Source organism: Doryrhamphus excisus, chromosome 1 (assembly GCF_030265055.1).
Source record: "Doryrhamphus excisus isolate RoL2022-K1 chromosome 1, RoL_Dexc_1.0, whole genome shotgun sequence".
Taxonomy (NCBI): Eukaryota; Metazoa; Chordata; class Actinopteri; order Syngnathiformes; family Syngnathidae; genus Doryrhamphus; species Doryrhamphus excisus.
In genome coordinates, this window is record NC_080466.1 from 14,786,288 (window position 1) to 14,808,895 (window position 22,608).

A 22,608-nucleotide genomic window follows, 5' to 3' on the forward strand; every position below is an offset into this window, starting at 1 on the left:
TTTAATTACTGTGGTTGTCTTGCAGGCCTTTCCGCCATCTTATTGGCCTGACCTGGTCTGGAAGAACAGCGCACAGACCCCTTCGGCATTCATAAGCATTCAGCATCGAGTCTGCTGTGACGTATTGGAACGTATTGGAAGTATGGATAGTTTTTATTTGAGAATGGCTTTTGAAATGTGATATCGTAAGCATCAATCCTCACATTTGCTAGCCGTCGTTACAATGTCACAGGCTGCCTGTTCTTCCTGGCCTGGGCTAATTTCCAGCAGTGCATGAAGACGTACAGTGGATGGATAAACGTCAGCGTCGTGATCAGACACAGGGTCATGTCCGCCTGCAACACAGAACCACACTTCCGTTATATTCCGTTGTCTCACCGGAAATCATAGTGATGCAAACTTGGGATCTAAAAATGTACTATTTAGAGCAGGGGTCTCAAACTTGCGGCCCGCGAGACGCTAGTTTGAGGCCCCCACCTTGATACCAAAGTTTAATGTTGAAATGACAGCTCAAAGCTGTGTGCACACCGGACACAATTAACATGATTTTGCCCCGCCCATACTGTTTACCCTACCCTGTTACTCCGCCCTGTTTTGCTTTGGATTAGCAATGAAGCTAAAGGCTTATAACGCTGGGTACAAATAAATGCAGGAATAAAACTGAAAATACACATCAAGATAAAGCATCTCATCAAACATGTTAAAGTTACGACACTGCTCCCAGATGGAACTGAGTACGATGCTAACTTGCTAATTGGGTCAAATTATTACGTTTCATTAATGTTCATGTTAAATGTTAAATAACTGTTAATACTGTACATTTGAATCTGAAAAAAATAATTTCTCTACCAACTGTATGTGGTTTCTTAGGTTTTTATTATTATTTTACTTATTTATTACTGATTGATTGATTTATTGTCTTTATTATTAATTTGTTTTTGTTTTTATCTTATTTTATTTAAGATATTTGAGAACAGTGGAATGTTTTATCAGATATTTTGGTGTGGAAAACTGGAACCAAAGTACTGAAAAAGTGTAGGGTATAGCAGAAGCAAAAGCATTGAAGATATAGAGATTTTTATTGATTTTTTTTTCCAGTTTTTAATGCGTTTTTTTTTTTTTTTTTTTGAAAACCTGATGGGGCCCGGCTTCACCCAGAACCTAGCTCTGGTGGTCCCCAGGTAAATTGAGTTTGAGACCCCTGATTTAGAGCACCTGTCTGATTATTCTGTAAAGTTTGACTAAAAGTATCACATAACGGAGTACTTACATAAATACTGTCCCCATCCAGAGCTTCTTTGAACAGAGCAAAGCAGGGATACTGAAGCAGGGAGAACACGGCAGACAAACACATGGTGAGGCCGTACAGCTTCCCAAAGTGACACGCCGGAAAGCTGTGGAAAAACACACTCATTGACAGTCAATTGATCTGGATCCCCCGTAGGTGAACAATACGCCAAACACGATGTTTACTCACACCATGCTAACGAAGGCTGCATTTCCCCCGTAGATGAAGGAGCGATTAATGACTTCCAAAGCAAAGGTTAAGAACTGCGCGGGCAAAGAAGGAATGGAGGCGCACAAGGAGAAGAGAAGACACTGCAGGGAGGTCAGGAACAGCGACAGGACGGAGGAGCGCAGGTCCGCCTCCTGCTCCGTTTCTCCTGCGCAAGGACAAGTCGTCAGGGAGCCACCTCACTGAGAAGGTGCTAGTATCTGCAGTATTTTCACAGGTTAGTGGTTGTCAGAAGTGTGTGTGACGTTAGACAATAGTCACCACAGGAAGTATTCGATGATAATGCTTATTTGTGAGTCGTATTTATCTTATTTTCTCTTACTGTGTCAACAATAATGGGTAATAGGAGTGTAAATGTAACTATAGGGGTGCTATTTCATGTCCAGAAGGCTCACACTCACACCTTACTGGCCTCCATTTTCCATTTTCGGCGGGATTGCAATTTGAGAGGCTGCGCTCCCCAAAACCCAGAAGTACTCACACTCCAAGCTCCGCCCCCTGCCCTCCCAAGTTAATTTTCAATTCCAAAAATCCTAAAGACTCACCAGGTGAGAGAGGCTTTCCCTTGTGTCTGTCCAGCAAGAGCCCATTCCAGGGGGAACACAGCATCCCACACAGCTGAGTGATGGCGAAGGCGTTGGTGTACTGACTCACTGTAGAGGGGAGGGGGGGGCAGACGATGACCACATCAGCAAAGTACGAAGATTGGCACTGCAAACTTATGGAACGAGCAGATTCACCCAGGGCATGGTCGTTGTTGGCCAGTCGGACCAGCTTGGGGTTGAGGGTGCTGATGAAGATATAGTGTCTCAGCTGTACGATGGACAACCACAACAGGTTCCACACGAAGAACCAGGACTGCACGCAGCTCTGGAAACTCTTCACTAAATCTCCTGGACACAAAAAAGATTGTTTTTATGTTCACGAGGGATGATGCTTCGATACCAGTCATCCATGAGTGATCTCGGCCGGTACCATCACATAGATTGAGTCTACGTAATTATGTCAATTGATTTATGATGAATGGTGTTGGCCTGGGCCGCTGTTAGACATAATAATTAAAACAATAAATACAAATAAAATTATGTAAATAGAGTGTAAAAAAATATTAAAAAAATAAATACAAATAAAATGACTTGACAAGTGTAAAAGATAATAAAAATTAAGACAAATAAAATCACTTATGTGTAAAAAATAATTTAAAATACAAAAAAAAATAAAAACACAAATTACTTAAAATAAAATTAAACAAATTAAAATTAACAAAATACACACAAAATAAATACAAATAAGGTTTATTTAAATAAGTGTAAAAAATATTGAAACATAAATAAAATGACTTCCATAAAAATGTAATAAATACAAATAATGATTTAAATAATATAAAAATGAATAAAAATAAAAATGACTTCAATAAAGTGTAAAAAAAAATGAAAGTGTGGGTCGCAACTAAATGATCATTGGAACCTGCAAAGAAGGCCAAAATATGGTGTACTTTCCATACTGTAAGTTGCACCAGCCACAAATGCACAATGAAGAAGAAAAACGATGTATAAAAGTCAACCTAGCCTAAAAGTCACATTTTTTGGAGGGAAATTTATTTTGTGAAGTCAAGAGACCAGAATTGGGGGTGGGGGGGCATTTGTGTTCCGTCTTTATGAGCTGATGTTGACATTGGACATTTTGAAAAAATTACCTTTTCCATGCTCTTTCACCGCCGTCTCATCCTCAGGCGTGCCGGTTGGCAAATTGGACATTGGCATTTCATCCCTCACCCTCTGCTCCACGCAGTGCTTGGTTATTCCCAACTTCAGCCTGTAAAAACAGTCATGCAATGTGTAGCGTCTTCCCGTGCGGTCCATATGCCAACAACGGCGTTCTCACCCGTAGGTGTAGCGCGGCGGCACGGGGTAGGGGATGCGTGTGTGGGGCAGCAGGAAGACGGTGCGCAGGATGTGTAGGATGGAGCAGAAGGACAGAAAGAGGAAGGAGCGGTGCATGGTGATGCCTTGTTGGTGCAGAACCTGCACAGGAAAGGAGGACCTAGATGCTTTATACATCTCCAAGAGAAATAGACATGACACTGCACTTCCTGTACATTTCAGATGCCGCTAATGCTTTCTGTCACTGCATCACCTTACCTTGATGATGAAAAACACCACCGCGGAGGAGTCGAAGGCGCCGCAGTAGAGGGTGATGATGGTGGAGCGATGAGCCACAAACAGGTTGCCAACCTTTCCAAAACACACAAAGCCGATCCACTTATCGATCCGGAAGGTAACCCCCGTTCCCAATAATTGCTATCTCTGTGTGGAGTTTGCATGTTCTCCCTGTGCATGTGTGGTACTCCGGTTTCCTCCCACATTCCAAAAACATGCTAGGTTAATTAGCGACTCCAAATTGTGAGTGTGAATGGTTGTTTGTCTATATGTGCCCTGTGACTGGCTAGCCACCAGTCCAGGGCGTACCCCGCCTCTCGCCCAAAGACAGCTGGGATAGGCTCCAGCAACCCTCGTGAGGAAAAAGCGGTAGAAAATGAATGAATTGGGGAGGCTAACTAATATGTAACAATGCGGTGTAAACATTGAAATAATAGATGTGGATAAATGTGGATAAAGGGGTGTTAAGTGGGGTGCAACATTGGCGAGACCAGGTCAGGCGTGTGTTGATGAGCGAGGGTCCTCCTGTTCATACCTGCATGTTTGTCATCAGGAGCATCAGTCCTCCCACGGCGATGCAGGACAGCGCAGGAAACAGCAGGACTGAAAGTGCTGCATGGATTATTCCCATCATGTAGTTTTTGTCAGTGACAATTCCCAGTGTGTGTGTGTGTGTGTGTGTGTGTGTGTGTGTGTGTGTGTGTGCACCTACTTGCATTAGAAAAGGCCACTAGAACAGTCCCAATGCTGTAAATACTTCTGGAGAGAAAAAGCAAAATGACTTGTAAAGGATCAAATATCAAACAATGAGTATCTTGTTAGTACATTTTATATAATGCTATTCAAGGTTAAAGCTTCACAATGAAGTGAAGCCATTATTCATTCATTCCTCAGTGGTAAACTACATCTGTAGCCACAGCTGCCCTGGCCATGTGACGCCAAATTCGCACCTCCAGCCTCTCCGACCACCGCCAAATATTCATACAGCGGAGGTTGAAGGGTCATGCGACTTGGGTGGAGGACCTGGTCTACTTCCTGAGCCACTGCAGTCCAATAGGGTGTCATATTATTGCATATATTGAAATCATTCATTTCATTTGAGTTGAGTTTTTGTCTCATAATTATGACTTCATCTCATAAATATGACTTTTTGACTCATAGTTAGGACTTTTTTGTCATAATTGTGACTTTTTTTATCTCAATTATGACTTTTATCTCATAGTTTTGACTTTTTTATTCACATAATTCTGACTTTCTATCTCATAATGTTGACTTTTTACCTCATAATTATGACTTCATCTCATACATATGACTTTTTGACTCATAGTTAGGACTTTTTTTTCTCATAATTGTGACTTTTTTATCTCAATTATGACTTTTATCTCATAGTTTTGACTTTTTTAATCACATAATTCTGACTTTCTATCTCATAATGTTGACTTTTTACCTCATAATTATGACTTCATCTCATACATATGACTTTTTGACTCATAGTTCGGACTTTTTATGTCATAATTGTGACTTTTATCTCATAATTTTGAGTTTTTATTACATAATTCTGACTTTCTATCTCATAATGTTGACTTTGACTCATAGTTAGGACTTTTTATGTCATAATTGTGACTTTTATCTCATAATTTTGAGTTTTTATCACATAATTCTGACTTTCTCTCTCATAATGTTGACTTTTTACCTCATAGTTATGTCATTTTTATGTCATAACTTTTTTAATTATGACATTTTTGTCATAATTAAGACTTTCTATCTCATAATGTTGATTTTTATTATTTGACTTGAGACTTTTCATCTCACAATATTGACTATCACATAATTCTGATTTTCTATCTCATAATGTTGACTTTTTACCTCATACCTATGACATTTTTATGTCATAATTAAGACTTTCCATCTCATAATTTGAACTTTTCATCTCACAATAATAACTGTATCACATAATTCTGACTTTCTATCTCATAATGTTGACTTTTTACCTCATAATTATGACATTTTGACATGAACATGCAAACGCCACACAGAGATGGCCGAGGGTGGGATTGAACTCAGGTCTTCTAGTGAGATATCACACTTTTTTCGGGATTTCGGGATTCTATGACTAAGAAACAAGCTGGTATATGATTGGTTCTCACATTGCCAGAAGTCTGGTGACCAGGGTGCCAAAACGATCAAAGACGATGCCGCTAAACAGGACCATGAAATTGTTGAGGAAGGATGCGATGGTGAAGACCAGAGCGAACTTCTCATCCTGACCACCGCAGTCTGGAAACAGGACACAAAACCAATCATCATGTCTGCGTCACTGAGGAGCAAGTTTGCCAAATAAACCAAAACCAGTCTCTCTCCCGGTCTTCCAGATGCTCATCGTTTGGAATGGGATAGTTTCTTCATGGAAGACAAACTTTGCCAGGAGTGGACACTGAGGCCATGGATGGTCAGTTGTCAGACATAATCCCCAGACCACAAACCAGGGAGGGGTCCGGACGAGAGCTGAGCCACCTCAACTGGGTCCTCCCTTCAGAAGAGCCCAGGCATCCTACGGCGTTCCGTCCGTAGGATCTTAGATTGTTGCGGCGTCCGGTCGACGTACGTTCCTACCCTCACTTATGGTCATCAGCTTTGGGTAGGAACCGAAAGGATCGCTGATTGTCCCCTACATCCGTGTCTTCATGTTGCTTCTTACCTTGAACAGTGTCTGTCCGGTTGGTACCCGGAGAACCGGTACAGCGATGAGCGAAGTATCCTTCCTCCTTCAACACAAACACCAAGGAGGCAAAACCGAAGACGATGCCGGCAAAGAACATACACTCCAGCAACCCCGACAGCAGGGTCATCATGTAGAGCGTCTTCGTGCCGCTCTTGCGACTCTCCATGCTTCACGTCTTCCGGCGTCCAAGCGATTCGCCAAGACCAAGGTACTCCCTATGAAAACGTCGTTCGGCCTTTGAAGTCGCTTACATGGTAAGTACAAGATTCTGCAAAGGAGACGAGAGTCGTCCTTAAACAAGGAAATTATTGGAGCAAATTCATCAGCTGTTGGTGTTTATCTCCTGCACGTTCTTGTTCTTGGTTCCATCTCCCATGGTGACCATTATTTTAGTTTGGTCAGCTATCTTTCCTATGATGCGCAATCATAGGAAAAAATTGACAAACATGCCCCCCCCCCCCCCTCCCCCGCGCCAAGAAAACTGACTCATTTGAGTTTTTGTCTGCTAATTATGACTTCATCTCATGAATATGACTTTTTGACTCAAAGTTAGGACTTTTTATGTCATAATTGTGACTTTTATCTTGTAATTTTGACTTTTTATCACATAATTCCGACTTTCTATCTCATAATGTTGACTTTTTACCTCATAATTATGACTTCATCTCATAAATATGACTTTTTGACTCATAGTTAGGACTTTTTATGTCATAATTGTGACTTTTATCTCGTACTTTTGAGTTTTTATCACATAATTCTGAATTACTATCTCATAATGTTGACTTTTCACCATTGACATTTATGTCATAATTAAGACTTTGTATCTCATAATTTGGACTTTTCATCTCACAATAATGACTTTGTCACATAATTATGACTTTCTATCTCATAAAGTTGACTTTTTACCTCATAATTATCTCAATGTTGACTTTTTACCTCATAGTTATGACATTTGTATGTCATAATTAAGACTTTCTATCTCTTAATTTGGAGTTTTAATCTTACAATAATGACTTTGTCACATAATTCTGACTTTCTAACACACAACTTTGACTTTTTACCTCATACCACTTATCATTTGGATGTTTTTTTTTTTGAAGTAGCAAATACACTATGTTTTCCTAGTCTCTCTTGCCACAGGACAGCAGTCACAAGACGGACAGATAAAAACATCAAGTCACAAAAATGTACTTAGTGTCATATTTAGTGCCATATTTAGTCATTCTTAGCCATTTTAAGAAGTGAGAACTGTTACCTTATCATCTCCGGCAGGTCCAAACATTCTCCTTGCAATTGTACAGCTTCTCCTCATTCTATCTGTGCGTGTGCGCGCGCGAGCAATCCGCAATCGTCGATTGGTGACGTCATTCAGCACGAGCAATGACTTTCGCGCTTCAACTGTTTGATGTGACGTTCGGAATAGTGCAAGTATAGGCGTCAGGTGGATGCCGAAATTAACGCGCGTCAAAACGTACTCCGCGTGCGGACTAGGTTTTTACGCGCGTTCATTTTGGCGCCATATGCAAGTGTATTTCAGTTGCTCTGTGGGAACGTTTCTAAGGACACGAAGGACTAAATAAGGTCAAGTTGAAATATTAAACAGACATTTGTTTAAGTATTATGAACAACAACAAAACCTTCCTAGTTTCTTCACTTATTTTTATTATTTTATTTCTATTCTACTGCGTTTAAGTGGTAGAAAAATACTGCGTCTGAAAGAATATTTGGTGTGAATGTACAGTTTGCTCTGAATACAACTTTTGTCAGATGATGAGACCCCATGATGAAGTGGTAGTGGATCCACTGCAATCTTTCCAAGCGTGGAAATGCTGCCCGCAGGCGTACTTGACTTTTTCAAGTTCAGCTTGAAGCAGTGGACAAACGCATCCTTACCCAAAGTTCACCTCTCCACGACACTTCCTGAAACATTTAGTCTTTGGAGTTCTCCATTCTGGACGCTCAGACTTTATATCACGAAAAGGAACACATCTTACAGAAGATGTTTGTGGTCTGGAGAAAGAAAGAAATCAGTGTTGTCAGCTGTAAACAAGTAGTGCAAGACAAAGATGCTTTAGATACTACCAGAGGCTTCCTGAGGTCCATCATGCTATCTTGGGACAGAGCTACATCTTGATGGGATGTGTGCCTGATTCAAAAATTGTGTCAACCACCATGTTTATCATCATGGCAGAGAAGCCGTACAGAAGCCATAATCACCTGAATACATGAATAGGACCACAGAAAACCTGTTTATAACCTTCTAAGTACAGGTTTTAACATTATTGGAGCCCTCTAGACATGCAATAGCACCCATATAGTGTCCTTTACACTCGTATTACCCTAAATAGTAGACATAATAAGATAAACTTATTAACTTCCTGTTCTATTGTCTCATCAATGTAACATTACTGACACCTAGTGTCCAGTGTAGGATACACAGGTACAATACTGTGTGCCTGTAATGTTTTCTTAATGTGTAAAACTGAATTTAAATTATCTTTAATGGTGGTGAGAAGTGTCATAAATGTTCGTCCATTTTCACCTTTTTGCGCAAAATTAACCAAATCGTTTTTTTACAGAAGGCCAAAATATCTCAAACATCACTACTATTACAATTCACTGAACTTATTGTTTAATGTTCCATAAAGCGGTGAAGCAACAGCGTAGACCCACTTCCTGATCTCCAAAATAAAACACTGCTCCACATAACTTTAGTTTAAAGTCTTTTAACACATTCTGTCGCCGGTAAAGTCAAGCTTTCAAAATAAAAGCGTGCCCATAAGATGACACAATACGCGGTCGAGTCTTTGCTGAAAATCTAACTATGATCAACATATTAAAGGCAAAATTTCAAAACAATTTAAAGATTGAACATTTTACTTAAAACATATCGTATTCGCCATAATTCTTAATGTGCATCAATTAGCTTCCACGCTACTTCCGGTGTAATGTCAAAGTGAAGCATTTGACTTCAACGACGCCTTTGCTGTGTTTAGAAGAGCTGCCACATGAGGGCGGTATTATAACGCAACCGAAATACAATACATCGCTTCAACTTTACATTATATGTCTGACATTAAAATACACATACGACTGTACTTGTTTTTAACTTTTTCATGGAGGGTTGTATTTTACTTTGAAATTGAGACGTATTTAAGAAGTATTTTCCGCCAGGAAATAAGACCAATTGAAGTCGTTGTAAGATACCACTCGTCAAGCAAAGTTATGAACTTGTGAAAACTTGACATCTGTGTGTACACTTTATATGTATATGTGTATTTAAAATGTCTCCGTAAATCCGCGTTTTCTTACTCTCCTTTCCCCCGCCTTCTACTCCTCCTCTCCCGGTGGAGAAGGAAGAGTCAAGTGAACAACAAGCCTGACAGAGGAAATTGCATAGGTGGGTGGTTTCTCTGACCTTATTTTCAGCCCTACTACTGTTACGGATATTTAATTTCCTGCATTTTAAGGCGTTTGTGCGAACACTCCTTTTGTTTGTTTATTTTTTGTCCGCGCCAAACGAGTCCGAACTCTCTCTGGCACTGTAGCTTGTGATTGGGGTTGAACGTACGTGCAGTAGGGCTAAGCTAGGCTAAGCTAAAGTATGCTATGCTAGGCCCGAAACCGAATAAAGTGGAAAAAAGCGAGGATATCATTCTCCAGAAACGGTAATGTGCTGTTTTGATGTGATTTGCGCTTGTTTTGGGTGTGGTGTCGTTGCATAGATAAAACAGGAATTTTATTTTTTTACATTTTTTTTCTTGAAGCGCAACGTTAGCATGCTAGCTAAACAGCAGCTAAAGCCACCACTGCGGTAAGTTTGTACATTTGTTTGCTCGACTGGTTTATGGTAAATGTTTCTCTCAGCTTATGTGTCGCTGAAATTTGTGGCTGCATACTTGTGTTAAAAAACTTTGTGTTAAGTTTATGCCAATTTCCATAATAAAAACCTGACGTGCGATGTTTACCATTTAAATATAGAATGTTATTGGTAGATTGGCGTTGAAAACAGTAGCGTGTATGCCTTTTAATAGAGAATACGTAAGTATAATATGAATAATATGCGTGACAAGAGGACACGGAAGTGACTAGCCAGACTGTAAGAGGTCAAAGTCCAGTCTGGGTTTCTTATCAGTGGTGTCATGATGAATTCTTCCTGCTCTTTTGCCGCCTTCTCTCACCATTTGTGTCCGAATTCAGTGTTTTTAAATGTTGTTGCTCCAAGTTGGAGAGGCGGGTGACGGGAGTGGCTTCCTTGGTGCAGACAAAAGCAAGAACCTGTTGCGTGGGTCTGCTTGTGTTTGGGGTGTGGCGTGATAACAAGCGTGCTTCGTTGCATTATTCGGTGTCCTTTGTAGAGGCTTGCACCACAGCCGCCTTCTCCTCTTACAGTGGGATCGGAAGGGATCTGTCTGTGGTGTCCAACTGCAGAACATATGCACACATAGTACTTGCTGATTTGATTTTTGTGTGTTAAGGACATGCCTTGCATTTTCCTTGAAATGGCCCGCAGGTGCGACTGAATTTACCTGTTGGAGCAGAGATGTCAGATAAGGGGCAGGTTTAAACACGCCCTTTGAGCAGATACCTCCGCACTCTCTCATCTCTGCAAGAGTTTTAAGAAGTTTCACTCTGTGTTGATTCTCAGCAGCCAGTGTTGCCTGTAAGGACGTAAAAAGTCCTGAAGTGCGTTGTTTTAGCCAGGGCTATCATTTGTAAGCCTGCATAATGACGGGCTTCCAGAGCAAAGCATGGGTGTGTCGCTCAGAAGCTGGCGCTTTCTTCTAGTCACACTCCTCCCTGTCTCCCTCGCTCTTTATGGCCCAACGGTTGGAGTGTGGTGCTGTTTTATTTGAACCCTGATCACGTCACGTCACTCTCCGAGGTGAACGTGATGTTCCACACCGAGCCTTTTTTCCCGTGTTGGAAATGCTGGTTAATGTTTTTGTGTTGGTCCCTAAGTCTTTTCACTTTCAGATTTATTTGTAGAGCTGCAGCGACCAGAATTGATGATTAATCGATTACTTTTTTTGGTATTCCATTCCTGGTTTGGTTTAAAAATGTAACTCTCCTCAGATTTCAACCTTGCAAATGAGAATATTTTTACATTTTTGTCGTCATTCGTGAAAGCAGACCTGTTATTTTTGTGTTGTAGGTATGGCTTCAATAAGTAATCAATGATTAATCGATCATTTACTTAACAACTATTAACCGATTATTTTTGTGTTTTAGCGACAGCATCAGCAATTCATCAATGATTAATCGATTGTTAACTTAATCAATGACTATTTTGGCATTTGATTCAAATGTATTTTTGGTTCGCAATTATAAATATTCTCTCATTTTAGCTTCTCAAATGAGGATATTTTAAAATTTTTGTTGTCATCCATGAAAGCAGACATATTGTTTTTGTGTTTTAGCTAAAGCTCCAACAATTAATCAATGATTAATCGATTATCCAATTAATTGACCCATTTTGGTATTGGATTAATAGTTTATTTAGTTTTAAAATGTGAATATCCTCTCATTTCTTCCTCTTGTGTATTTTTAAATTTTTGTCATCATCCATGAAAGAGGACCTATTATTTTTGTGGTTTGGGTAGTGCTTCAACAATGAATTCATAGTTAATTAATTATCCAATTACTTGACCACTATTTTGGTATTTAATTGTTTTTTTTTGTTTCAACATATAACTATCCTCTCATTTCATGCACTTAAATAATATGGGAATATTGGCACATTTCTGTAGTCATAATGAAAGCAGAGCTATTATTTTTGTGTTTTGGGCAAAAATCCAGTCATAATTCTAAGAATAAATAGCATAAAGTTGGAATATTAAAAATGTGTTGTTTTTTTAATTAACGGTGGTAATATTGTGAGAAACAGACAAAACTGAAAATAAGTTGCAATTTTAAGAAATGTAGGTTGGGTAAAAGTTATAATATTGCCATAATAAAGTCACAATATAATGATTGTGAAGACATGATATGAAGAGAAAAAAGTTGCAGATAATGTTCAATACATCTAATATCTGACTATATTGATGAAATGCTGGCCTATGTTTCACTTACTAAGTAACATGTCAAGGTTGTATTGTGTACTTTGTGGTTGTGGTAATGTCCTTGCCAGCCAAGGGTAGACATCCATGCATTATAAGCATACCAGTCTGGCACAGTGGCATTCCACGTGTCATGGAAGCTCGATGGCGGCCATCAAATGCAACGGTGATGGCTAGCATTCTGGCCCTGTGTGACAGTATCACTTTGGTCAATTCCCAGCACTGTGCCCTCCTTATTTTGTGCTGTCAAGTTCAACTGAGGACCGATTCTTCTGCTCTTCTGTGGCTCGTCCTTGTTTGGACTTTCTTTGCTGCGATTGTTTTTGCAAAGCGCTGCTGTCGACGACAAACGCTCGCATCGGTGGCAGATGATAGCGCGTCAGCTGGGTGAGCTCAATGTGCGCCATTATACTACATCTCCTTTTTATGCACACGTGAATAAGTGACAGACTGCACGTATGAGTTGCACAGACCTGTCAAGTTAACCATTGAACCACTTGGCCTTGTGCCACTGGCATGAATAAGCATGCAACTTCCCTATTGAGTTAGAGGTTAGAAGGCTAGAAGTTATCATGTCCTTAGAAGTTAGAGGAGCATAGGTCTGTCACCATAACGCATTTTGCTGGGCGATTATTGCAGATAAATATTATTTTATTTACAAAGGCCTGTGACAATAAATCCATTATTCATTCATTTTCTACCGCTTTTCCTCACGAGAGTCGCGGGGGGTGCTGGAGCCTATCCCAGCTGTCTTGGGGCGAGAGGCGGGGTACACCCTGGACTGGTGGCCAGCCAATCACAGGGCACATTAGGGTGTTCAGCCCTTATATGGTGATTTTTTTTCTTTCGAAATTTGAAGCGGCTAAGTGCTGAATCGGTTCCATTTCGTAAAACCATTAACTGAGCAAAATAACAGCTTTTTTCACACACGCATTCCCGTGCCTCACTATACCCAGGTATGTGATAACAACATTGTACCAGTACCAGGTGCCCACTGAAGGACGAAGTTGCATGCACTGCCAGCCGAGCCCAGTCCAGTTTGCTGCCCCTAGGCGAAAGCTCCTATAGTCCGCTGCCACAGGGGCGAGAAGCCGATGCCTTTATTTTCACATTACACATAGGTAGACACCATTACACGCAGCCAATGCCATTACCCGGCGTGTCGACCATCAACTTCAAGAATAGGTTCTGAGACCGTTGTGTGACGAACAGACTTAACTTCAAGTCAGCTGTTTTTGGACCAGCCTTCAAGTTGAGGTTCACCCGACGGAGGTCCTTCTTTGTTGGCGGCACAGATGCCATGTTCTCCAGCATCTCCTTCTTCTCGTCCGGCGACAACTTCTTGGAGAACAGGGCAAGACCAACGAGATCCTCGCTCAGGTACCATAAGTGGCCCTTTACTTTCTGCATCGCCTTCCCCGCCACGTCAGCGTCGACCAGTTGACCATAGGCTTCGATTTCCTTCACCAGAAGCAGGTCGTTGATCGGAGCATCCGCGGCGTAGGGAGCCTCGAACCAGTGGCACACATAGACAGAGACCAGGAAGGTACACAACCGCTGGATGGCCTGTTCCTGGTGCTTGCTGATGGCGAAGTTCGCTGCTTCCTTCAGCTGCCGTCGGAAGAGGCATATCTTCAGACAGTAAAGCCCCTTTGCCATCCAGCGGGCTCGGTGGTAGGCTCCAGGTCGGCGGAATGCCATCTTGGGCTTCTTCCCCAAGTAGGCCAGTGTCAGGTTCAGCAGCTCCAGGTAGTCGTCCCTGGTTTCGGCCTTCTCCATGTGATTGAGGACAAACTGCTCGATCTCGTTGGCTCTGTCCGATATCCATTGATGGGACCTCTGGTTAGAGTCATCGTAGGAGGACTGGTCTAGCCTGCCCCAGAAGTCTTTGAATCTCCCAAAGATGGGAATGTCTGGTCCAGACGAGGAGAAGAAGTGGTCAAACACCGCTGACATTACCAACTCTGCCATGTGATGACGGCATGCCAGGAAGAGGAGTCGGGATCCAAGAGCTCGCTCCACTACAGCACAAGCGCCACCGTGAACGCCTGTGTTGGCAGCTGTCGTATCGAAGCAGAGTCCCGCCAGCCAAGGTTTGACTTGAGGCCATTCTTCCAAAACCTTCAGGATTGCTCCTCCCATGGCCACGCCAGTCCCTGCCAGGATGGAGGGGACGGACAAAATCTTCTCCAGACCCATTCCTGTCACCACAATCGCCAAGCGATCGCTTCGCCCACCCTCAGGATCCGGGATGTGGTGAGGCACGGGATAGGGATGTCGCGGGAGAAATTGCAAACTGCGGTGCAATACTCTCGGGTAGTAGAGCTGAATCAAAACTCAGCACAACGAATATCACAAACTTTTATTTTTCTGAACACCCTAGGGCACATATAGACAAACAACCATTCACACTCACATTCATACCTATGGACAATTTGGAGTGGCCAATTAACCTAGCATGTTTTTGGAATGTGGGAGGAAACCGGAGTACCTGGAGAAAACCCACGCATGCAAACTCCACACAGAGATGGCCGAGGATGGAATTGAACCCTGGTGTCCTAGCTGTGAGGTCTGCGCGCTAACCACTTGACCGCCGTGCCGCCATAAATCAATTAATTGCATGATAAATAACAACAAAGTCGCTAATTTTGCTGTTACCGTTGAACGTGGAATATCGCGGAACGTGACATCATGGAAGTCAGATCGAAGTGTTTTGATTACTTGAAGCCCACCAACAGGTTTGGAAAGGCTAAATGTCTTTGAGACAAAACTGAAACAAAGCGACAATGGAAAAGTGTAAGAGAGACAGATAACGTGTGTGATGAAGGAATTATGAGGTGACTTGAGTGGTTTTAGTTTCCCAGGATGACGACGGTGCCAATGACTTTTCTGGTAGGCTACTGTTTAACTAGCAATATTACATGCACTGTTCTGTTTATTTTATGAAAAGTTAAAACAATCTTTCTGTGTAACATCTTTACATGTACTAAACATCCATTGTTACGACATGGACGCCAACGTCTTATAGACAGCTGTGGCCTGTATACGGTTGTATGCATGTACCCCCAAGCCATTAGCATCGCTGCTAATGACCTAATCGCAATTTCATGAGCGATACCGCTGCTTTTACTAGCTAAAGCCATTTGAAGAAGAGATCCTCCCGACCACAAGAATGCTAGTGGTGGGTTGGTGGTGCATCGCTGCAGAGGTTGTTGCGTTTGGACCACTGAAGCACTCAAGTGGTTGTCCTCTGCCGTGCTCGTATAAAACGTGTTGACGCTTTGGACAGCGTGACAAACAAAAAGCTCTTGACTGGTATGAGGGCTTACCTGATGTGTCATGTCAGGACTTGAAGAGTTTATCCCTGCTGTCAACTTTCATAGCACTCTTCCTTTGTGGCTTCCTATGACTTTTCCCGTTGCTGTGCTCTGGAAAAGAAGGTGCTCACTAGGGATATTTGGATGGCTGAGTGGGGAGAAAAAATAGTTTTCTGGTCGTCACACACACGCAAACTCCAAATACCCATCTTTATTTAGTTCGCCCGGAAAGAGTATTTACGAGTATGAGTCAGGGAGTTGAAATGGACAGGAAGACTTTTGCCCTGGTGTGCAGCCATGCTGGTGTCATCATTCCTAGACAGTTGGAGCAAGCGTTCCCAGATTCCACTTTCCTCTCTCTACCGAGTGAGCTGTAAGAAACTGGGGGGGGGGGGGGACCACTTCATTCACTTTGAACCTCATTTACTCCCAAGTGAGCCAATCATGAGTCAACTGAGTGGAGGCTTCTCCGGGGGGGGGGGGGAGCTTCCACGAACCATTGTTAGTCTGGTTAGCAGAGTTGTAGTTACACCCGCCGGTGGAGCTTCTGGTAGACAATTTATGTGGGATCCTCCCAGGGACTATAGTGCAGCATGACATGTATTAATTATTACAATTTATTTTAATAATTTTAAGTCTAATTGATGCAAAACTTTGGCCAGAGCGTTAGTGTGCGTGGACCTGTAAAAACTAGCCTTTTGGTTTGTGTCAGAAATCAAAATGTGACATCTTGTCATGTTTTTCAACCTGATTTGACGACATAAGAAGTCATTGACTTACGGATGTAATATCTCACTATGTTGATGAAGGCACTGCCCAGTCATTTGTTGGTACAACTTATGATGCTACACACAGTCCTGTGGTGGTCCACATTTATTCATGGTGGGCCGTCAGAAAGAAACACTGCAGTGACAGATGGTATGATCCTTCTTTAGTATGGCATCTGAACGAAAAACACAAAAAGTTCCACTGTATTTTTTGTATGAATATAAAAAGACATGTCGTGAATACAAAGCTAAAGGAAAAAGTTAGTTACTCGGGACATTCCGATCAAAACTTGTCAGAAACATGACCACACGTCCTGCTACAGTGACATTGTTATTGTAGCTAACTCGAAGAACTATTTTACTGGTGTAGCGACACAGTGCCACTACCTAGCAGTAGCGAGCCGACACCAATAGCTAGAGATACGTAGATAGACTTTCTTTGTCATTGCACAATAAACACAGCAGTGAAATTGCCAACCAAACGTTGTTGCCTGGCTCCTGTATAATAATAAACAATAATGTGGAGAATAAATAGATGACATCAAATATGAACAATGTACAGCTTAACCAATCTGTAGTGACTAGGAAAAGACTATGAATAGACAACCAAGTGATCTGTGAAATATTAGCCCACGTTTCATTGTTAATATTGTTTATTTATGACATTGTTTATACACATTTAGGTGGACTGTGCTGTGATATCATATGCTATGCGCTCCATGTATCGCTATCAATGCACAGTGGTCCAGCTGGTCTGGGGCGTCTTTTTCTATGTATTTTGGGTAGGTGGAAAAATGTTTGTTTTTTTTATCAGCGCAGGGTTTATTCTTCCTTCGTTATGATGTAATCCATTGGAGCAATGTCCAACATTTCCATCCATGTTAACACTGTATGCCACTACGTTTCTGTTAGCATGGCTTGGCAAGCTCCACATTTACAAGTCATGTCGGTGCAATGACTCCCCCCCCCCCCCACCCCATCTGCTAGGAAGTTTATATATTCAGGCCCAGTAAGATACAGTTCTGGATCCACAAGTCTGCCATGAGTAGTCGTAGCAAACAGACAATACTGTAAGTATTATATATTATCATGAATGTACCTGTTGTTGCATGACCACAGAATGGATATAAAACCTTGTTGGAGTTTTTTTTTTATTTTTTTGAGGGCTTTGTAATTGAATAGGTTTGTCCCACGACTTGCATTGTTAGCTCCATTTTTCTCGTTTTCGAACCAACACAAAAGAGGAAGATGTGTGCTCATGTTTCACATAAGGATTAGGGATGATGGGCAAAATCGACGTGCAGTTTTCCTTTCAGTAAATTTGGCGTAACGTCAGTACGACGCCATCTCCTTTTGGCTCGAGAACGTGTCGCTCTCACACTTTTTACTCCTTCTCACTTTCACTGCATCCTTGCAATGAAGACGTGCTAACAAGCTGCTCATTCTGCAGCTTCAAACATTCTGTAATCTCTCATGTATCACACTTTCTATTTTTAACCCACCCTGCACATCCACAACAGTTCTGGTTCTGGTTCTCTGTACAGCTGATGCTTGACCCTTAGATTGCACTTCATTCTTGTCATTTCATTTTCTTGCACTTAACCTCTTAATCTTCTCTGGCTTTGACTGACATGACTGTCAACTCCCGTTTCATCAAAAATCAATCATTCGTACGCCTCATGCCTTTATGTACCTGGGTGATTTTGGTTCTGCTCTGTCGGTGCTTTGGTTGCTGGTGGAAGCCCTCCTGGCTCTGTGGTGTTGACCCTGTCCTTTCCTTTCCTCTGCTCTGCTCTCAGCGTGTGAATGGAGCAGTGTGCGAGTACGGCCTCCCTGCTGGCCTCCGTGCGGGAGCAGGAGAGACAGTTTGAGATGCTGAGCCGAGCTCTAGAGGAGGAGCGGAGGTCGTGCGCCGGCACCCTGCCCCGCCCGCTCCCCAGCATACAGGTAATGTTTCGGAATCCTCACCCTGTTCCCATCCACCATCATGCGGGCAAAAGCCCCTTCGAGCCCCCTTTTTCATACAATATATACACCATATAAAGCTAAACAGTATACCTTGAGACTACTATACCATTCATTCATTTTCTACCGCTTATCCTCACGAGGGTCGCGGGGGATGCTGGAGCCTATCCCAGCTGTCTTTGGGCGAGAGGCGGGGTACACCCTGGACTGGTTGGCCAGCCAATCACAGGGCACATATAGACAAACAACCATTCACACTCACATTCATACCTATGGACAATTTGGAGTCACCAATTAACCTAGCAGGGTCTCCTAGTTGTGAGGTCTACGCGCTAACCACTCGACTGCCGTGCAGCCTACTATACCAAATACTAATAATTTCATATTCACAGTTTCAAAGTTGACATGTCCTCAAAATAGTTTATGGTTTGATAATTCACAATCATGCCGGCAATAAAGGTGATTGCATAACCTGAATACTTAGGTAATTAGGTAGCGTTCTTCAGATACGCTCCATGTATTGCGTCAAGTTAGCTGATGCAAAAGATAATTAAGCTGAAGTCAAGCCATCTTATTAAAAAATTCTCAACTTTTCTAGAAGATAGATAATTGGAATATTAAAGATCAACGTTGCATTTCCATGTGTATTTTGAGACATCACCAATCATGTCGTATGACTGATCTCTATCACGATAACACATTTTTCGGTATCGCAATTATCTGCAACATTTTTAGCCTCCACGCTGCAGCGTTCCATCCCACATTCATGACTCGGTAGGAGACCATGTTTCATCCTATTCCAGCTCCACCAAGACAGCCCATCATGTTGGAAGCGGTTCCTTATTGTTCTACTTTCCAGAAGGACCCATCTAGCTTTGATTAGTTGTAGTCAAAGTCTGTTGAATTTGTTTCTGGTCCAAGAAAATGACTTCCACTACTGGACATCATCGTCTTGTCGTGTGTCATCCTGTCGTCACTGCATGGGTCCGTTTTTGCTTCAACCGCTTTGGAGTTAGTGTTTCCCAGGACTTTGATATCTATGCGTGGCAGTGGAGGGGTTGTCAAATTAGCATAAATAAATAAAGGTAATTAAGGTGACCAACATGATTGGCATAGCTATGCATGACTTTTTTCATTTTATTTCATTTTTTTTGGGGGGGGGTGGTCTTTTGAGCTTTTGGTCAGCTGAAGAGCCTATTTGACTTTAACGCTTGTTTACTTACTCAAATATGATTTGTCTCACTCTCATTTCTTTTTTAAATTCATTTCAACCTCTACTTAGAACCTACTTAAGGTCCAAAAGAGCAAGATGGCAATTCTTTTTTTTTTCTTTATTTATTTTTTTATTTTTTTTCAAAAAAAAAATTTGTGAAAAAATTGTCATACGGCTGTGCACACATTACAAATGTATATGTCAATTTGTTTTGGGGAGGGGGTTCAACATTTTTTTTCTTCAAAGCTTGAGTAATCTCCCAAGTTACTGCCAAAATGAAAAAAAAATCTTTTCAGCAGCTCTGAGCACCTTTTGGCTCTAATGTGAGAAATGTAATTGTCTATGGTTATCATCATGTCACATCAAGTCCAGCCCCGTCTGTGGTCCCTGGTACCCCTACATTGAATTGAGGAATTTAACTTGGAACTCTGTTTGCTTGCTGCTGTCTGCATGTTGCGTGTGTAGAATTTCAGGGTGTGTTTTAATAACGTCTGATCAAATAACATCATGCACGAGCTTCTTATGGCTTGCGGTCAATAGACGAGAAAAAGTCGTTAAAACACTTGTGTACATTTCCTCCTCATAGAACGGCCGCGTTCCTTGTGATGCGGACATAGAAAGGCTGACACTTAACGAGGGCTACGTCAACGGGACACATCATGTAAGCAACTTTTCACTCTCCTATTTCAGCTCTCCTTCATTAGCTAGTGTTTTTTCTTCTTCCTTAAATCCGCTTACGGTTTGTGCAGTTCAGGATGGAGCCTGGTTCGATGGTGCAGGAGACGTACACAGTGGAGGAAGCGCCCCAGGAGTCCACCCCCGTTGTCTCTGTGGAGACCAATGATGACGGCACCACACGACGCACAGAAACCACGGTAACACTGAATGTACCAAGAATGGCGGCAAATATTCGTCATTTAACACGTGTCATGCCAGATACTATGCATTCTATTCCCAAGTACAAATTGAGTTGAATACCAGGTACTTCTAATGTGGAAAAAAAACACGTCCTGCATCGTTTCCTCTCCTCTGGCGCCCTTTCAGGTAAAAAAAGTAGTGAAGACCACTACCACTCGCACAGTCATCCCCTCCGTATCAGACACACTATCCTTGGATGGTGGGGGATCAGTGACGGGTATGGGAGCTTACATCCCGCCCATGGCAGGGGGCTACAGGCAGGGCCCCGGAGTAGGCGTACCCATGGAATACCCCACCCAGACTGTGCCCCGAAACTACCACTACGGACCTCCAGGCGGCTATGAGGACTATCGCGCTGGACCCCCTTCTGAAGCCTATGCGAGCCTCAACAGGGGCGCCCGCATGGACGATCACTACAGGTAATGGCAGTTATTTATGAAAACAAAACTTTTCCCCTGAAATAAGACCCTTTGTTTGTTTTTAATCCAGACCAGTCCATCCAGACGGTTACAGAACCTTGGATCCAAGCTACAGAGCCCCCAGCAGGAGCCAGCTGGACCCCTACGCTGCTCAGCCTCAGGTAGAATTAGCATCTTTAAAATCACTGCTTGTTACAGTCTTTCCATCTTTTAATTGAATATTTTACAATGGATGTACTCTCATGCTAAAGCAATTCTTCACCTTCTGTACGTGCAATTAGTGGTACATTGCGCGCCAATGTGATGCTATGATATCCTTTTTTAGGTCGGGCGCATGGGAAGTTCAGTGGAGCTCTCCTCCATCCCAAGATTCGTCCCAGAGCCATACGGTCTGGAGGATGATAGCCGCAGCATGGGTTACGATGAGCCCGACTACGGCATGGGGCATCCAGTACACTACAGCACGGTGCCCCGTAACCACCATGGCTTCCCCCAAGGGCCGCCACGTAGGACCGGGTAAGGGCGTGCATGTTGTTAATTGTTGCACCTTACATTTCAATGTTTCTCCCCCTTCCTCCGTAGGAGCTACGAGGGCACGCTGGATGCCAGTATGAGTGGTCCGGGGGACATGTACTATTGGGGGGGCGCTCCTTTGGCACAGGGTGAAAGAGGAAGCATGGCTTCACTGGACAGCACTCTGAGGAAAGGCCCGGGCCCGGGTGGATGGCGCCAGCCAGAGTTGCCAGAGGTTATCGCAATGCTCAACTACCGCTTGGATCCAGTCCGCAGCAACGCTGCCGCATACCTGCAACATCTTACTTACAAGAATGACAAAGTAAGATCTGAGTGTGTTTGTTTTTGTCTCAAATGAAAGGAAAAGTCTTACATAACATACGTTTGCTATGATACCGCATCACAACTTCTGTAAAACCTTTGGCTTTTTAGGTTAAGTCGGAGGTTCGTCGTCTGAAAGGCATCCCAGCGCTGGTCTCTATGCTGGACAACCCAAACAAAGAGGTTTGCTTACCCTTTCTCCATGGTGGTAAAGTCTTTGAAATGATGATTATGTTTGTACTTGGATAAAGTGTCAGGGTTATGTGCTTGGTTTTACTCGTGGAACAATGCAAAGACAAATAGTCACTGGAAGAAGGGGAGGAAGAGACGTTGCATTCAGCATTCCTGGTCCAATCAGATATGCCGTATGAGTATGTAGTATGTGTGAGTAGAACACATTGTTGAGGCACAGCCCAGGTTGGCACGAAGCGAGCACAAACGATACTTTGCTCCAGAGAAGAGTCAAAAATGTGAACTGTTTTTATTTTGATAGCTTTGACCAGGGGTCTCAAACTCAATTTACTCGGGGGGGCCACTGGACCTAGGGTCTGGTTGAGGCTGGGCCGCATCAGGTTTAAAAACAAAAAATATTTATTAAAAACAGAAAAAAATAAATTAAAAACTGTCTTCAATGCATTTGCTTCTACTCTACCCTACACTTTTTCAGTGCTTTGGTTCCGGTTTTCCACGAAAAAAGCTCTGATAAAACATTCCACTTT

At 42.5% G+C, this 22,608-nt stretch overlaps 2 protein-coding genes across 9 annotated transcripts in view; one reads left to right on the top strand and one right to left on the bottom strand.

Moving 5' to 3' along the window:
• On the bottom strand, nt 1-7,872 carry slc43a3a (solute carrier family 43 member 3a). Its single transcript, XM_058074601.1, has 13 exons — nt 7,653-7,872; nt 6,374-6,665; nt 5,823-5,952; nt 4,388-4,434; nt 4,211-4,287; nt 3,658-3,750; nt 3,401-3,540; nt 3,213-3,331; nt 2,257-2,409; nt 2,062-2,169; nt 1,478-1,664; nt 1,271-1,394; nt 1-335 (listed from the first exon to the last, which is right to left on the bottom strand). The coding sequence occupies exons 2-13, from the start codon at nt 6,561-6,563 to the stop codon at nt 219-221; spliced, it is 1,485 nt and encodes a 494-aa protein (XP_057930584.1). The 5' UTR covers nt 6,564-6,665; nt 7,653-7,872; the 3' UTR covers nt 1-218.
• Nucleotides 6,582-22,608, top strand: part of ctnnd1 (catenin (cadherin-associated protein), delta 1) — a 27,986-nt gene continuing 11,959 nt past the window's right edge. Inside the window, exons 1-10 of one of the 8 annotated variants that reach the window (XM_058074365.1) lie at nt 9,804-10,065; nt 10,165-10,211; nt 18,340-18,487; nt 20,305-20,379; nt 20,468-20,593; nt 20,763-21,055; nt 21,126-21,216; nt 21,381-21,571; nt 21,638-21,890; nt 22,001-22,072. In XM_058074365.1, the coding sequence (XP_057930348.1) occupies nt 18,347-18,487; nt 20,305-20,379; nt 20,468-20,593; nt 20,763-21,055; nt 21,126-21,216; nt 21,381-21,571; nt 21,638-21,890; nt 22,001-22,072 (1,242 nt within the window). In that variant the 5' untranslated portion in view covers nt 9,804-10,065; nt 10,165-10,211; nt 18,340-18,346. The other 7 variants (XM_058074188.1, XM_058074096.1, XM_058074449.1 and 4 more) reach the window with 7 other exon arrangements.